The sequence below is a fragment of the Lolium rigidum genome, chromosome 1, assembly GCF_022539505.1.
Source record: "Lolium rigidum isolate FL_2022 chromosome 1, APGP_CSIRO_Lrig_0.1, whole genome shotgun sequence".
Lineage (NCBI taxonomy): Eukaryota > Viridiplantae > Streptophyta > Magnoliopsida > Poales > Poaceae > Lolium > Lolium rigidum.
This window is the reverse complement of record NC_061508.1, coordinates 334,151,711-334,169,840: the sequence shown is the minus strand read 5'-3', so window position 1 is coordinate 334,169,840 and position 18,130 is coordinate 334,151,711. Positions and strand designations below refer to the sequence as shown.

At 44.6% G+C, this 18,130-nt stretch overlaps 1 protein-coding gene across 2 annotated transcripts; it reads right to left on the bottom strand.

Moving 5' to 3' along the window:
* Positions 1-11,452: 11,452 nt before the first annotated feature.
* LOC124684410 (mediator of RNA polymerase II transcription subunit 11-like) lies at positions 11,453-13,802 on the bottom strand. 2 transcript variants are annotated; one of them, XM_047218726.1, is made up of 4 exons: positions 13,696-13,802; positions 13,470-13,586; positions 12,441-12,656; positions 11,453-11,689 (listed from the first exon to the last, which is right to left on the bottom strand). In XM_047218726.1, exons 1-3 carry the CDS (start codon positions 13,747-13,749, stop codon positions 12,480-12,482), a joined length of 348 nt encoding a protein of 115 aa, XP_047074682.1. In that variant the 5' UTR covers positions 13,750-13,802; the 3' UTR covers positions 11,453-11,689; positions 12,441-12,479. The 2 variants fall into 2 exon arrangements, with proteins under 2 accessions (XP_047074682.1, XP_047074681.1); XM_047218725.1 differs by having other exon boundaries at positions 12,449-12,656.
* Positions 13,803-18,130: the final 4,328 nt, after the last annotated feature.

Sequence of the window (18,130 nt, the reverse complement as noted above, 5' to 3'; positions counted from 1 at the left end):
GGGCAGCACCTCCGTACTCGGTCACACGTTCGGTTGTTGATGAAGACGATATCCACCTCCCCGTTCCAGTGGGCAGCGGAAGTAGTATCTCCTCTTGAATCCGACAACACAACGGCGTGGTGTCGGTGGTGGTGGAGAAGTCCAGCGGAGCTTCGCTAAGCGTGCGGGATGTGGTGGAGGAGAGAGGCCGCTAGGGTTTGGGAGAGGGGGGCGCCGGCCACTAAGGGGTGCGGCCACCTTGGTGGTTCTTGGGTGGCCGGCCCCCTCCCCTTGGCCTCTCATTATATAGGTGGAACCCCAAGTGTTGGTCTCCAAGTCTTCGAATAAGACCCGAACCAAAAACCTTCCATATGGTGGGGAAACCTACCCAAGCTAGGACTCCCACTAGAGGTGGGAGTTCCACCTCCCATATGGGGGGGGGCCGGCCCCCTAAGGGGGAGTCCACTTGGGACTCCACCCCCACTAGGGTTGGCCGGCCATGGAGGTGGAGTCCCATGTGGACTCCACCTTCCTTGGTGGTTTCTTCCGGACTTTTCTAGAACCTTCCATAGAACCTTCCGCATCATTTTAATTCACATAAAATGACATCCTATATATGAATCTTATTCTCCGGACCATTCCAGAACTCCTCGTGATGTCCGGGATCTCATCCGGGACTCCGAACAAATATTCGAACTCCATTCCATATTCAAGTTCTACCATTTCAACATCCAACTTTAAGTGTGTCACCCTACGGTTCGTGAACTATGCGGACATGGTTGAGTACTCACTCCGACCAATAACCAATAGCGGGATCCGGAGATCCATAATGGCTCCCACATATTCAACGATGACTTTAGTGATCGAATGAACCATTCACATACGATACCAATTCCCTTTGTCACGCGATATTTTACTTGTCCGAGGTTTGATCTTCGGTATCACTCTATACCTTGTTCAACCTCGTCTCCTGACAAGTACTCTTTACTCGTACCGAGGTATGTGGTCTCTTATGAACTTATTCATATGCTTGCAAGACTTTAGACGACATTCCACCGAGAGGGCCCGGAGTATATCTATCCGTCATCGGGATGGACAAATCCCACTGTTGATCCATATGCCTCAACTCATACTTTCCGGATACTTAATCCCACCTTTATAACCACCCATTTACGCAGTGGCGTTTGATGTAATCAAAGTACCTTTCCGGTATAAGTGATTTACATGATCTCATGGTCATAAGGACTAGGTAACTATGTATCGAAAGCTTATAGCAAATAACTTAATGACGAGATCTTATGCTACGCTTAATTGGGTGTGTCCATTACATCATTCATATAATGATATAACCTTGTTATTAATAACATCCAATGTTCATGATTATGAAACTAATCATCCATTAATCAACAAGCTAGTTTAAGAGGCATACTAGGGACTTCTTGTTGTCTACATATCACACATGTACTAATGTTTCGGTTAATACAATTATAGCATGATATATAAACATTTATGATAAACATAAAGATATAAATAATAACCACTTTATTATTGCCTCTAGGGCATATCTCCTTCAGTTTTAACAAGACTTGAGTGTATTTGACACTCAATGAGTAAAAACACATGAGTGATTATAGATCACGGATAATATGTACACAATCAGATGTCCTGTGCTCTAAAAACTGTTATGAGCATGTACCAGAATGATTCATGTGATGATCATTGAAAAACAGTAAGAATATTCTTGAGTACTTGAGAAGAACCAAGGATATATATATATATAGTTTTGTATGGAGAAATGACAAAACAAATCGCTGTAAGGTGTTGCACCGATATTGGTTTTGTCACATATAAAATATAATTTCAATCTCAAATTTGACTAAGTGTTGTTTAAAAGGTAGCACAATGAGTTAGAAGTTGTCTATGTTAGATTTAGAAGAGTTCTAAATATTGTGACGGATTCTACAAATGAAAGGCAGAGTATGTTATTGTTTTGACAATGACTGAGGATGTTAAGTCAAGAAGTTCTTTGAGAACTTGGTGTAGTTCCGATAGTGTCAGAACTTTGAAGCTATATTGTGTGTGACAATATTAGTGACATATTTCAGACCGTGGAATTAAGGTTCCACCAGAAGACCAAACATATTTAATGTCGACTCATTTGGAAATAAGTGATGTGTTGAGACGCAAATGAATTACAAAATACATACAGTTCTGAGCATGTCAGATCCGTTGACTAAAGCTCTCCCTAGGGCAAAGCATGACCAACACCAGAATGCCATGGGTGTTAGGTATATTACAATGTAATCTAGATTATTGACTCTAGTGCAAGTGGGAGATCGAAGGAGATATGCCCTAGAGGCAATAATAAAGTGGTTATTATTTATATCTTTATGTTTATGATAAATGTTTATATATCATGCTATAATTGTATTAACCGAAACATTAGTACATGTGTGATATGTAAACAACAAAGAGTCCCTAGTATGCCTCTTAACTAGCTTGTTGATTAATGGATGATTAGTTTCATAATCATGAACATTGGATGTTATTAATAACAAGGTTATATCATTGTATGAATGATGTAATGGACACACCCAATTAAGCGTAGCATAAGATCACGTCATTAAGTTATTTGCTATAAGCTTTCGATACATAGTTACCTAGTCCTTATGACCATGAGATCATGTAAATCACTTATACCGGAAAGGTACTTTGATTACATCAAACGCCACTGCGTAAATGGGTGGTTATAAAGGTGGGATTAAGTATCGGGAAAGTATGAGTTGAGGCATATGGATCAACGAGTGGGATTTGTCCATCCCGATGACGGATAGATATACTCGGGCCCTCTCGATGGAATGTCGTCTAATGTCTTGCAAGCATATGAATAAGTTCATAAGAGACCACATACCACGGTACGAGTAAAGAGTACTTGTCGAGAGACGAGGTTGAACAAGGTATAGAGTGATACCGATGATCAAACCTCGGACAAGTAAAATATCGCATGACAAAGGGAATTGGTATCGTATGTGAATGGTTCATTCGATCACTAAAGTCATCGTTGAATATGTGGGAGCCATTATGGATCTCCAGATCCCGCTATTGGTTATTGGTCGGAGTGAGTACTCAACCATGTCCGCATAGTTCGCGAACCGTAGGGTGACACACTTAAGGTTTGATGTCGTTTAAGTAGATATGGAAATATGGAATGGAGTTCGAAGTTTTGTTCGAAGTCCCGGATGATATCCCGGACATCACGAGGAGTTCCGGAATGGTCCGGAGAATAAGATTCATATATAGGAAGTCATTTTATGATATTTAAAATGATCCGGAAGGTTCTACGGAAGGTTCTAGAAGGTTCTAGAAAAGTCCGGAAGAAATAAGGATGGAAGGTGGAGTCCCAGAGGGACTCCACCCACCTTGGCCGGCCAGCCTAAGGGAGGAGGAGTCCCAAGTGGACTCCCCACCATGGTGGCCGGCCACCCCACCAAGGAAAGGGGGGAGTCCCACTCCCCTAGGTTTGGACACTTGGAAGGTTTTGGTTGGGGTCTTATTCGGACACTTTGACCTAAACCTTGGGGCTTCCACCTATATAAAGAGGGGGAGAGAGGGGCTGGCCGGCCACTCAAGCCACCACCATGGCCGCACCCCTCAAGGGTGCCCTAGCCGGCGCCCCTCTTCCCAAACCCTAGCACCTCTCCTCCACCACCTCTCCCGCATATGCTTAGCGAAGCTCCGCCGGAGAACTTCATCAACACCGCCACCATGCCGTCGTGCTGCCGGGATTCCGAGGAGGATCTACTACTTCCGCTGCCCGCTGGAACGGGGAGAAGGACGTCGTCATCAACACCGAACGTGTGACCGAGTACGGAGGTGCTGCCCGATCGTGGCACCGTGATCAAGATCTTCTACGCGCTTTTGCAAGCGGCAAGTGATCGTCTACCGCAGCAATAAGAGCCTACTCTTATAGGCTTTGAAATCTTCAAGGGTTAGTCTTGATCATCCCCTCGTTGCTCCCGTCTTCTAGATTGCATCTTGGCTTGGATTGCGTTCTCGCGGTAGGAAAATTTTTGTTTTCTATGCAACGAATCCCTACAGATTGGACTTGGTGTGGTGGATTTGGTTCGTGTGATCACTAAGACAATTCGAGGGATATTGTTTAGAGTGGGAGTTCACTTAGATTTTTAATTTTGTTGAATTAAAATTTGAACTCAATTTTTCATAAACTTAGTCTAAACTATTGCAAATATATGCTGTAGATATGGCGTCCCCAATCAATTTGAACCAGTTCCTAGAGAAAGAAAAGCTTAAGAGCAACGGTAGCAACTTCACCGACTGGTTCTGTCATGTGAGGATTTTCCTCGCTGGTGGAAACCTGCAATATGTGCTTGATGCACTGCTAGGTGACCCTCCTGCAGAAACAGAAACCGATGAAGTAAAGAATGTTTACGCGACTCGGAAAACTCGGTACTCTCAAGTTCAGTGTGCCATCCTATGCAGTCTGGAAGCCGATCTTCAAAAACGTTTTGAGCACCACGATCCTCATGAGTTGGTCAATGAGCTGAAAGCTATCTTTGAAACTCATGCGGCTGTGGAATGTTATGAAGCATCGAAACACTTCTTCAGCTGCATGATGGAAGAAGGCAGCTCCGTTAGTGAGCACATGCTCGCCATGACCGGGCATGCGAAGAAACTCAATGACTTGGGAATAGTGATTCCTAACGGATCGGGGATTAATCGTGTCCTTCAATCACTGCCACCTAGTTACAAGAACTTTGTGATGAACTACAATATGCAGAACATGAACAAAGAGTTACCTGAACTCTTCGCCATGCTAAAATCTGCCGAGATTGAGATCAAGAAAGAGCACCAAGTGTTGATGGTCAACAAGACCACCGAGTTTCAAGAAATAGGGCAAGTCTAAAGGTAAATTCAAGAAGGGTGGCAAGAAAGCTGCCACGCCTCCTATGAAACCTAAGAATGGCCCTAAGCCCGATGCTCGAGTGCTATTACCGCAAGGAGAAGGGACACCGGAAGCGTAATTGCTCCAAGTATTTGGCTGATCCGAAGAGCGGCCTTGTCAAGAAGAAGAAAGAAGGTATATCCGATATACATGTTATAGATGTTTATCTTACCGGTTCTCGTACTAGTACCTGGGTATTTGATACCGGTTCGGTTGCTCATATTTGTAACTCGAAACAGGAACTAAAGAATAAACGAAGACTATTGAAGGATGAAGTGACGATGCGCGTTGGAAATGGATCCAAAGTCGATGTGATCGCTGTCGGCACACTTCCTCTACATCTACCTTCGGGATTAGTTTTAAACCTAAATAATTGTTATTTTGTACCCGCGTTGAGCATGAACATTATATCTGGATCTTGTTTAATGCAAGACGGTTATTCATTCAAGTCTGAGAATAATGGTTGTTCTATTTTTATGAATAATATCTTTTATGGTCGAGCACCTGAAAAGAATGGTTTATTTCTGTTAGATCTCGATAGTAGTGATACACATATTCATAACATTGATGCTAAGCGAATTAGATTGAATGATAATTCTACTGATATGTGGCACTATCGTCTTGGTCATATTGGAGTGAAACGCATGAAGAAACTCCATACCGATGGATTACTTGAATCACTTGACTTTGAGTCACTTGATAAATGCGAAGCATGTCTAATGGGAAAAATGACTAAGACCTCTGGTATTATGGAGCGAGCTACAGACTTATTGGAAATCATACATACTGATGTGTGCGGACCAATGAGCGTAACCTCGCGCGGTGGTTATCGTTATGTTCTAACCTTCACAGATGATCTGAGTAGATATGGGTATATCTATTTCATGAAACATAAATCCGAAACTTTCGAGAAGTTTAAGGAATTCCAAAGTGAAGTAGAAAATCAACGTAACAAGAAGATTAAATTTCTACGACCTGATCACGGAGGTGAATATCTGAGTTATGAGTTTGGCATGCATTTAAAGAAATGCGGAATACTTTCACAATTGACACCGCCGGGAACACCACAACGAAACGGTGTGTCCGAACGTCGTAATCGAACTCTATTAGATATGGTTCGTTCTATGATGTCTCTTATTGATTTGACGTTATCATTTTGGAGTTATGCATTAGAGACAGCCGCATTCACTTTAAATAGAGCACCATCAAAATCCGTTGAAACGACACCGTATGAATTATGGTTTAATAAGAAACCTAAGCTGTCGTTCCTTAAAGTTTGGGGTTGCGAAGCCTATGTAAAAAAGTTACAACCGGACAAGCTAGAACCCAAAGCGGAGAAATGCGTCTTCATAGGATACCCTAAGGAAACTATAGGGTAAACTTTCTATCACAGATCCGAAGGCAAAATCTTTGTTGCTAAGAACGGAACCTTTCTTGAGAAAGATTTTCTCACTAAAGAAGTGACTGGAAGAAAAGTAGAACTCGACGAGATTACTGAATCTTCACTCATTGATTAGAGTAGCACAATACCGGAAGTTGTTCCTGTGCCGTCTGCACCGGCAACAGAGGAAGCTAATGATAATGATCATGAAACTTCGAACGAGATAGCTACTGAACCTCGCAGATCGACGAGGGAACGTGCCACTCCTGATTGGTATGATCCTTGTCGAAATGTCATGATTGTGGACAACAATGACGAAGATCATGCGACGTATGAAGAAGCGATGATGAGCCTAGATTCCAACAAATGGCAAGAAGCCATGAAATCCGAAATGGGATCCATGTATGATAACAAAGTATATGGACTTTGGTAGACTTACCTGATAGCCGCAAGGCTGTCGAGAATAAATGGATCTTCAAAAGAAAAACAGATGCTGATGGTAATATTACTGTCTATAAAGCTCGACTTGTCGCAAAGGGTTTCCGACAAATTCAAGGTGTTGACTACGATGAGACTTTCTCACCTATAGCGAAGCTAAAATCTGTGAGGATTTTGTTAGCAATAGCTGCATTTTTTGATTATGAGATTTGGCAGATGGATGTCAAAACGGCGTTCCTTAATGGAGACATTGAGGAAGAGTTGTATATGGTACAACCCAAAGGTTTTGTCGATCCTAAAAATGCTGACAAGGTATGCAAACTTCAGCGTTCAATTTATGGACTGAAGCAAGCATCAAGAAGTTGGAACCGACGCTTTGATAAGGTGATCAAAGACTTCGGGTTTATACAGTTTCATGGAGAGGCCTGTATTTACAAGAAAGTGAGTGGGAGCTCTGTAGCGTTCCTGATATTATATGTAGATGACATATTATTGATTGGGAATGATATAGAACTATTGAGCAGTGTAAAAGGTTATTTGAATAATAGTTTTTCAATGAAATACCTTGGTGAAGCATCGTATATATTAGGCATCAAGATTTATAGAGATAGATCAAGACGCCTAATAGGGCTATCACAGAGTACATACCTAGACAAGATTCTAAAGAATTTTAGAATGGACGAAAGTAAGAAAGGATTCTTACCTATGTTACCAGGCAAGGTCTTGAGTAAGACTCAAGGTCCGGCTACGGCAGAAGAAAGAGAGAGGATGAGTCAGATCCCCTATGCCTCGGCAGTAGGCTCTATTATGTATGACATGCTATGTACTAGACCAGATATAGCACATGCTGTTAGTTTAACTAGCAGATATCAAAGTGATCCAGGAATGGAACACTGGACAGCGGTCAAGAATATCCTGAAGTACTTGCAAAGAACTAAGGATATGTTTCTTTGTTATGGAGGTGACCAAGAGCTCGTTGTAACAAGTTACACCGATGCAAGTTGGAACCCTGATCCTGATGACTCTAAGTCTTAGTCTGGGTACGTGTTTATATTGAATGGTGCTGCAGTAAGCTGGGCAAGCTCGAAGAAGTGCACGGTGGCGAAGTCTTCAACAGAATCGGAGTACATAGCGGCTTCAGAGGCTTCATCAGAAGCGGTATGGATGAAGAGGTTCATTGTAGAGCTCGGTGTGGTTCCTAGTGCATTGGACCCACTAGTCATCTATTGTGATAACATGGGTGCCATCGCCAATGCACAAGAACCAAGGTCACACAAGAGGCTGAAGCATATCAAGCTGCGTTATCATTCCATTCGCGAGTACATCGAAGATGGAGAAGTAAAGATTTGCAAAGTACACATTGATCTGAATGTAGCAGATCCGTTGACTAAAGCTCTCCCTAGGGCAAAGCATGACCAACACCAGAATGCCATGGGTGTTAGGTACCTTACAATGTAATCTAGATTATTGACTCTACTGCAAGTGGGAGACTGTTGGAGATATGCTCAAGAGGCAATAATAAAAGTGGTTATTATATATCTTTGTGTTTATGATAAATGTTTATATACCATGCTATAATTGTATTAACCGAAACATTGATACATGTGTGTTATGTAAACAACAATGAGTCCCTAGTAAGCCTCTTAACTAGCTTGTTGATTAATAGATGATTATAGTTTCATAATCATGAACATTGGATGTTATTAATAACAAGGTTATATCAATCTATGAATGATGTAATGGACACACCCAATTAAGCGTAGCATAAGATCACGTCATTAAGTTATTTGCTATAAGCTTTCGATACATAGTTACCTAGTCCTTTCGACCATGAGATCATGTAAATCACTTATACCGGAAAGGTACTTTGATCACATCAAACGCCACTGCGTAAATGGGTGGTTATAAAGGTGGGACTAAGTATCCGGAAAGTATGAGTTGAGGCATATGGATCAACAGTGGGATTTGTCCATCCCGATGATGGATAGATATACTCTGGGCCCTCTCGGTGGAATATCGTCTAAATAGCTTGCAAGCATATGAATAAGTTCATAAGAGACCACATACCACGGTACGAGTAAAGAGTACTTGTCAGGAGACGAGGTTGAACAAGGTATAGAGAGATACCGATGATCAAACCTCGGACAAGTAAAATATCGCGTGACAAAGGGAATTGGTATCGTATGTGAATGGTTCATTCGATCACTAAGTCATCGTTGAATATGTGGGAGCCATTATGGATCTCCAGATCCCGCTATTGGTTATTGGTCGGAGAGAGTTCTCAACCATGTCCACATAGTTCGCGAACCGTATGGTGACACACTTAAGGTTTGATGTTGTATTAGTAGAACTTGAATATGGAATGGAGTTCAAAGTTTTGTTCGGAGTCTCAGATGGGATCCCGGACATCACGAGGAGTTCCGGAATGGTCCGGAGAATAAGATTCATATATAGGAAGTCATTTTATAAGTTTGAAAATGATCCGGTGAATTTATGGAAGGTTCTAGAAGGTTCTAGAAAAGTCCGGAAGAATTCACTTTGGAAGGCGGAGTCCCGGAGGGACTCCACCACCCATGGCCGGCCAACCCTAGAGGGGTGGAGTCCCAAGTGGACTCCACCATAGGGGCCGGCCACCCCCCCCCCTCATGGAAGGGTGGGAATTCCACTTGAGGTGGGAGTCCCACCTTTGGTAGGTTTCCCTACACATGGAAGGTTTTGGGTTGGGGTCTTATTCGAAGACTTGTAGTCCAACACTTGGGGGTTCCACCTATATAATGAGGGGCCAAGGGGAGGGGGCCGGCCACCACAACACCACCACCTTGGCCGCACCCCTTGGAGGCCGGCCACCCCCTCTCCCCAAACCCTAGCCGCCCCACTCCTCCACCTCTCCCGCAACGCTTAGCGAAGCTCCGCCGGAGATCTCCATCTCCACCGCCACCACGTCGTCGTGCTGCCGGATTCAAGGAGGAGCTACTACTTCCGCTGCCCGCTGGAACGGGGAGAAGGACGTCGTGTTCATCAACACCGAACGTGTGACCGAGTACGGAGGTGCTGCCCGATTGTGGCACCGTCAAGATCTTCTACGCGCTTTTGAAAGCGGCAAGTGATCGTCTACCGCAGCAACAAGAGTCTCATCTTGTAGGCTTTGGAAATCTTCAAGGGTGAGTCTCATTCATCCCCTCGTTGCTCCCGTCTTCTAGATTGCATCTTGGCTTGGATTGCGTTCTCGTGGTAGGAAATTTTTTGTTTTCTATGCAACGAATCCCTACACGTGTTTCTGAAACTTTTTTGGCAAGAAAAACGCCAAGTGAGCGGCACCGAAGGTGGCCACCGTTCGATTCCCAGCATATGGTTGGGCGCATAAATAGTCGGACGGATGAGACGAAGGCAAGCGTCATCCCACTGAAACTCCCCATGAATATATAAAGATCTCAAAGCCGATCACATGCACAAGATCAGACATAATTAATGGGAGAACGCCAGATAGAGTCGGTCATGACATGGTCTAAGAGATGTAGGTGGATCAACCGTTAGGGTGCCCTCTACCGTTTTTATTTTAATATAATGAACTAAGTTTTCCACTAACATCATCATTTCATAAAATATAGTTGCTTTTTTTTAAAAAAAAATAAGGAGGATATAGGGTACCTTAATAGTGACTCCCTTAAATATCTACATGATCTTGATCATTACCACAACTTTATGTAGGAACAACCATCGCCCACTCAAACATAACATGATTCATCATTCATGTCCCTCCCAAACATATAAACATGTCACCATTATGTCTTCGTTTCACCACTTGTACGCTTGCATGCAACTAGCATGTTCCAAACACAAGGGCTTCTTTGCTTCATTAGATTTGTATAGGAATTGTGTAGGATTTAGATCATACGGAAAAAAATTCTATATAGGTTGTTTAATTCATAGAAATATATCATATAGAAGATAATCCTATAAAAACCTTGTAGCGTAATCCTACCGGAAAAAACATAAGGTCATACCTCATGAAAATTTTCTTTGCTACAATTAAACACACTTCATATTTCTATAGGATTTAAGTAGGTATGTAATCATATGTTTTTTTCTATTCCTATATTTTTCCTATCCTATAACTCAAATGAGCTCATCCACGCATGCGACGGAGCTAGTCAGTCTGCCAATATTCGTTTATCTGAGCTAGCCGCTTTCACTTAGTATACTATTTAACTCAAGTAGTTGTGTGTAGTTGAGTAGGTATGTTGTGTTGTGGAGATTCAACCTTCCATACTCGCCCATCAACTAGACGTGTCCCAGCTTTGGATACGACGAAGTTAACGATTTTATTAGGACCTCATCTCAAGTCTTCCTCGGTTAATTATTTGTAGTCTCTCCGAGTAGCTGCTCAAGTCTTCTTTGGTTAATTATTTGCAGTCTCTCCTAGTAGGCTAGTAAAGGCATGTATGCACGTAATTCATGCGAGGAAGCTAGTTAGTCGGTCAATATTCATTAATCTGAGATAGCCGCGTTCAGTTAGTATAGTTTAACTCAAGTAGTTGTGTCTAGACGTCTAGTTGAGTACATATCAGTGTTGTGGAGACCGACTCCTCCATCAACCCGACTTACCAGCTTTGGCTTTGGCTATGACTAAGTTAACAAGTTTATTAGGACCTCGACTCAAGTCTTCTCGCTGTACCTGCAGCAACGGTTCCTTCTGAAGATGTAGCAATCTATACACTGCTGCACAAGACATGTCCATCGCAGAGTTGTGCGGCCACACTACAAAGCCTTTCTACATGACTGAACTGGTTACATGCAATGCTAGCGTAATACAGTGTCCACGATTACACTTGAAGAGTTGAACACATTTGCTCGCAAAATAGTAAAAACTTCATCAACAGTTGAGCAATCCTGATATAAACCGCTCCTATCAGATCTTTGAAGCCACCCTGAAAGAAAGGAATGCCAGCTCTTTAAGGATGAGTATCAAACAAAAGGTTCCTGGAGCCATACTGAAATGGTCAAAACATGTAAACCTTCGAATGAAAATATAAGATTACTATACTCTGTAGCCTGGTAACCCTAACTCCTAAGTTTCGTCAAGTATATCGTGCATGAATAGTGCATAGAAAACTATCAAGACCAAAGCACGAAAATAGTTAACTAATCTAGAGCATTTGATGCAAAATTCAAAGGATTCCACCCGGCAGTACAGAAAAAATTACAAGTCCAGCAATACCAAATGGCCCAGCAAAAGCATATACGGAGGCAAACCAAAGACCACGGGAGCTTATTTCCATTAGCTATGCCATGGCTGAAAAAAAAAACTGATATATTGGCAGCCATGTAGAGTTAAACACTTGACTGGTTGCATTTAAGTAAACAGTAATTCTCTAGGAAGTTAAAACTACTCAGTAGTGTATAAGAACTTCAAATCCAACTAAGTGGGGAGAAAACTGAAGGTTCTGAAATAACTGTAATGCTTTGATATGTTACATGTGTACCAGAAAAGAAAAGCATGTGAACTAGTACCACCACCAGATTTACAAAATATCTTATTTCTACGATACTGCATCTTTTTACACCCCCTCTACATCATCCGTTGAACTCAATAAAACTATTTAACACAAGTGAAAGGTGTAACAAGAAAGGAACATAAGAAACTGGAATTGGGAATCCAAATGATGCTTTGGCACTCACCACCTCACCTGCAGGTGCTAGATAACCAGTTAAGCTACGCTAAACTTCGTTAGCGCTGTGCGCAATGTTCAGTTGCATGGCATCCATCTTCTCAATTACATACTCCAGCTTTTTGCAACAGATCTCGTTAGCAATCCTTGCACTGTAGTCGCACTTCTCAAATGGACGATATTCACAGGCACTTTTTATTTCCTCGCGCATTGTTGTCTGAATTTCCTGCTCCAGGAACAATATGATCAAGGGTGATTCATAGTGAATATAATGTGTCAAAAATAAATTCAGTAATTAGAAAGATACAGTGGTGTCAGTAATTAATAGGTTCACATATCTGGCCAGTATTTTGGTGAAAAAATGTAACATCAGGTCAGAGGAGAGAAGAATATTACAAGACAGCCTTAACAATTCATTTGCCAAAATATGCTGATTTTACAAAAAGAAATTGAGCAGTGCACACAGGCAGACAACATTATTTACCGAAGTACTAGCACTGGACATCAGAAGTAATTGCTTGGGTCAGCAAATTGTTCCAAACTTGTCTGGTGCAACATAGGGGCATGGAGAATAACAGTTGAGCATCTCATACAATATGGAGCAATGTTTTGTATGGAGGCTACAAGCAGAATTAGCAAACGAAACTAACCGTGGGAAATTGAGAACATTAGGCACTCTAGTAATCAGAAGGCAATATGTTCATACAGCAACGAATAGGGGAAGCACAAATAGAGGAGTAAATAGATTTATAGCACTTCTATCGCTATGGGCAGGATAGCTCACAAATCATGTCATTCCCACATTGATAAGGTAGAATAATCCATCAGCAAGAAATTTTTAAGCAAACTCCTAGTCCTAGCACGTAGTTCTGCTAGTAGACCACCGAGATGCTTCTACCAACCTAATGAGCTACACCAAAACATAATTTCAGATCTGAAACCGGTTCCATGTCCTCAGTGTGCTAACTATTCTAGGAAGTCCTAATCCAATTCCAATCCGCAGTAGACTCGAAGACGGCGGATGGATGAGGGCTAGTACCTTCATAGAGAGCATGAACTCGCGGCAGTGGGCGGCGACGGCGTCGGCGCGGGGGCCCTGCGCGTTCCCCAGCTCCTCCATGACCGACCCCGCCAGCTCCAGCACCCGCACTATCCGCTGCGCCGGAAGGAACAAACAAACGCGTAGCCGCATCAAGATTCAAGGGTAACAAGCAATCCACGGGAGGACCAGAGTGGCAAGGCGGTAGCAGGGGTGAGAGGGTAACCTTCTCAACGTTGTGGAGGCGCTGGAGCGAGCTGCTCTGTCCCAGAGAAGACATCGCCGGCGGCTAGCGTGGAGGCGGCGTGCGCGCGTGCTGGTTGTCGTGGCTCGCGGCCGCGCGGCGCCGGTGAGGATGGTGGCGGCGTCGATTTGTGACGGGGATGGCCGGAATCGGGCAAGATTTGGGGACTTGGAGGAGAAATGGATCGGGCCGAACGAGCGGCCTGCGGGCTAAGCCCAGGACCTGAAGAAAGGCGAGATAGAGGTTTTGTTTTTCCTAAATTCTTCCCGGCACGCGCGTGCCAAACGGACGCGCCGAGCGCTCACAGTTCTGGCCGCACGATCCTAGGTCCCTCCCATCAGATGAGTTTTTGTCGGGAGCGGATCATGTTGTCGACGCACAAACCAACCTACTGGACCGGGTCAATCCCATAAAGAGCCCCCGATCCACCTTCTTCCTTTCCCTAGACTCGGGCATCGCATCCCCCTTTACATCACTGACGCCGGCGTGCCCCACCCTGGTCCTGCTCCGCGGCAAGCTCGTTCCGGCCGCCGCCTGCTCCTAGGAGCACCTCATTCCTTCCGCCGGCCTTGCTCCTAGCGCGTCTGCTCCGTGCTCCAGCGCGCGACGAAGATGATGCCAGGGCCGCATCCGCGATGCCGCTGGGTCACGCCCACGGATATTAGCGCGCCGCCGGCGACCGGGTCGGGAGGCAGGACCCCAACGCGATGGAGGGTGCGGCGACGAGGGGTTGGGAATGGAGTCGCGACGCCTTGGCCTGACGCTGGCTAGGGGAGAGGAGGCCGAGACGTGGAGCTAGGGAGGCATGTGGAATGGAGGCGTCCACTCCCCGCATTCCATTATTTTCCAGGCTGTGTTGTTGAAGCCTCACGAACCGCACTGCAGAAATGCTGTAGAATCTTATCTCTTCCAATGTTTTGCACTATAGTTCTTCTAGTTCTATTATATACGTAAGAGCCATCCGTTAAACTTCAGTCTTTCATTCATCACAGAGGAAAGCATATTAATCACAATTTTCTTTTTTCTGATTCAGCCTTCTCTTAATCTATCATGAAGTTGTCTCCCAAACTTCCAGTTCTTTTTACATACTATGTTAGTGCCTAACGACACAATTTTTTTTGTTTCCGACAGAGCAACTTTGGTGCCTCACAGTGCAACTTTGGACCCCGACATAGCAACTTTGATACCTAATAGCACAATTTTGGTTTCCGATAGAGCAACTTTGGTACCTAACGGCTAACGACACAATTTTGGTTTCCGACATAGTAATTTTGGTGCCTAACGGTGCAACTTTGGTGCCCGCCGGAGCAATTCCGATACCCAAAGGAGCAACTTTGGTGTCTAACGATGTAATTATGGTGCCTAACAGCGCAACTTTGATGCCCGACGATGCAATTATAGTGCCCGCCAGAACAACTTCGGTGCCTGGCATCGCAACCATGATGCCCGGATGAATTTTGGTGCATGTCAGAACAAATTTTGTGCTTAACGACGCAAATTTTGGTATCCTGTAGAGCAACTATGATGCTCGAAGGAATTTTGGTGCCGACGACGTGATTCTAGTGAGCGACGATCAACTTTTAGCACCCGTCGGAGCAATTTTGGTGCTCGGCAACATAATATGGTGGCCGAAAGCGCAGATTTGGTGCCCGTCAAAGCTACTTTGGTGCCTTACGACACATTTTCGTGCCGACGTCGTGATTCTAGTGCCGAGGAAGCCGATGCGGGGAACCACGAGCTCATATGGTGGGAGTCAGAAATCCTGGCCTGGGACCGATGCGCGTGCTAGGGGAGGAGGAGGCCGGAGGTTGGCAGCGAGCGTAGGAGGCACCAGGGTGAACTCATGGCCGGAGAAAGTTATCTATTCGTACGTGAAGTTGCATATATGTTGTGAAAGTTGCTTACATCTATTAACTTGCCTATCTCTTCGTGAAAATTGTCTACCAATGCAATAGAGTTGTCTCTAAATGTTATGAAGTTGCTTCTAGATGTCGTGAAGTTGTTCACCGTTGCACTGAAGTTTCTTTTAGATCATGTGAAGTTGCTTCCGCTGAAATGAAGTTGCCTCTAGATGATGCGAAGTTACCCGCCAATTAACAGAGCAACTTTGATGTGCGAAAGACCATAAAGGTAGAGCAAATTACAAGACGTTTTTTAGCCAACAAATTATTATGTGATTTTAGGCAACAAATTTGATATTTTTTAGCCAACAAATTATTATGTTATTTTAGGCAACAAATTGACACTGATATGCGATTTTTAGGCAACGAACTAGGCCAGGCAAGAAACAAGTATTTTTAGCAACCATTATGTCATTTTAGACAACAAACAATATTATTGGGAAATTACCAAAAACATTTTCTGTAACGTGGGACCTCGCACGTATCTCATCTCCTTTATCTTTCTTCCTCGCACGTATCTCATCTCCTTTAACCATCCAGTTAGCGTTCCCCCTCGCCTAATTCCGGCCGCCGGGGGCTATAGCACGAGCTCGAGGCGGGGAGGGCGGTGGCCGCTGCGGGAGGTCGCGCCGGACAAGGGTCCATGTGCTGGATCGAGAGGTTTCGTGGGGAAGTTAGCGGCGGGGTGGGAGGAGGCCGGCGATGGCCGGGGATCCAGGCGCAGAACCTGTCCGGCGGCCAGCCCGTGCTGGAGGAATATTGGGCGCTCGGGACGACTATTGGGCGCGCAGACGCCCGCTAGACACGTCCCATGAAAAACCTGAAATCTTACGGGCGGGCGTGTGCCCAATAGTCGTCCCGAGCGCTTACTTTGGCGAGAAAAAAACAGACAGACTCATCTGACTCGATTTCGTCACTATGAAGTCGCCCCCTCGCCTCATTCCTCGCTCCGGCCAGGAGCACTACCTACCGGCCACGGGCCCCATCCCGACCAACCATGCTCGCCGACGACCTCCCATATAGACGCGCGCCTCCGCCGGCTACACGGGCCGCCCCAGCCAACCATGCTCGCCGCCGGCCTCCTATCGAGAATTACCATGGCAGACACAAATTACCATGGCACTAAAGTTGCTCCAATTGGTACTAAAGTTGCTCTGTCCGACACCAAATTACCATGGCAGACACAAATGTAGCTTTGTCAGGCAAAAAGTTGATCTACCGTACACCAAAATTGCATCGGTGGGCACAAACGTTGCGCAGTCGGAGACCAAATTACCCTGCCACAAACGTAGCTTTGTCAGGCACAAAATTGCTATGTTAGACCCCAAAATTGCGCCGCTGAGCACCAAAGTTGCCCCGTCAGGTTCTAAAGTTGCTCTATCGTGTATCAGTGTATCAAAGTTGGTCAATTGGACACGAAAAATTGCACTGCTAGCCACCAAAGTTGCTCCGTCGGGTACCAAAGTTGTCCTTTCGGCATCAAAATTGCTCTTTCGGACACCAAAATTTGCGCTGCCCAACACGAACGTAGCTTTGTCAGACAGAACTTCTCCGTCGAACACCAAAATTACACCGTCCGGCACCAAAGTTGCTCCGACGTGTACCAAAGTTGCTCCGACGAGTACCAAATTTGCTATGTGGGACACCAAAATTGCGCTTCCAGACACGAACGTAGCTTTCTCAGGCATACAAGTTGCTCTACTGGACACCAAAATTGCACCGCTAGTACCAAAGTTGCGCCACCAGACACGAACGTAGCTTTATGAGACACCAATGTTGTTCTAAAATTGTGCTGCTAGGCACCAAAGTTGCTCCGTCTGGTACGAAAGTTGTTCCTTCCGACACCAAAGTTGCTCCGACGAGTACCAAAGTTATTCATTTCGGCACCAAAGTTGCTCTGCGGAACAACAAAATTGCGCCACCAGGCACGAACGTAGCTTTGCTAGGCACTAAAGTTGCTCTTTCTGGTTTCAAACATGCTATGTTAAACAGCAAAATTGCTTTCTAGGATCCAAAGTTGCAGTGTTGTTACAAAATGTGCTTTCACAAGTGCATGCCATCGACCTCCAGTCTCCTCCTCCTCGAGCCTCCGGCGTTGATGTTGAGCATGTGGTCGGAGCACCGCCCCCAAAGAGGCTGCAACTAGTAGGAAATGAAAGTATCAAGCTCGTTAGTAGCTTTATGCAGCCATGTTAACCCCATCCACTAAACACACAATCTCTAAAAAGTCGTAGCCTAACTGAACTAGTGAAGTCAGAGCATATTCATCTACCAAGACACTCCTGGTTTTCTGAATTTAGAATAGGGACTCGCAACTGTGCAGCGGCAATGCACCGGCCTCCAACCCCGAAAAAAAAATCCCCTTTTCATTTTCTTTCTCTTCATGGATCAGCAAGCTACACGGTGGATCTCGCGAGATGGAGTGACTACTCTCTTCCACCGTACATCTTGCCATCTTCTCGAGGCTATTGCACTGCCTCGCCTCCATCAATGAAAGGTCACATCAGTAGTCCCTC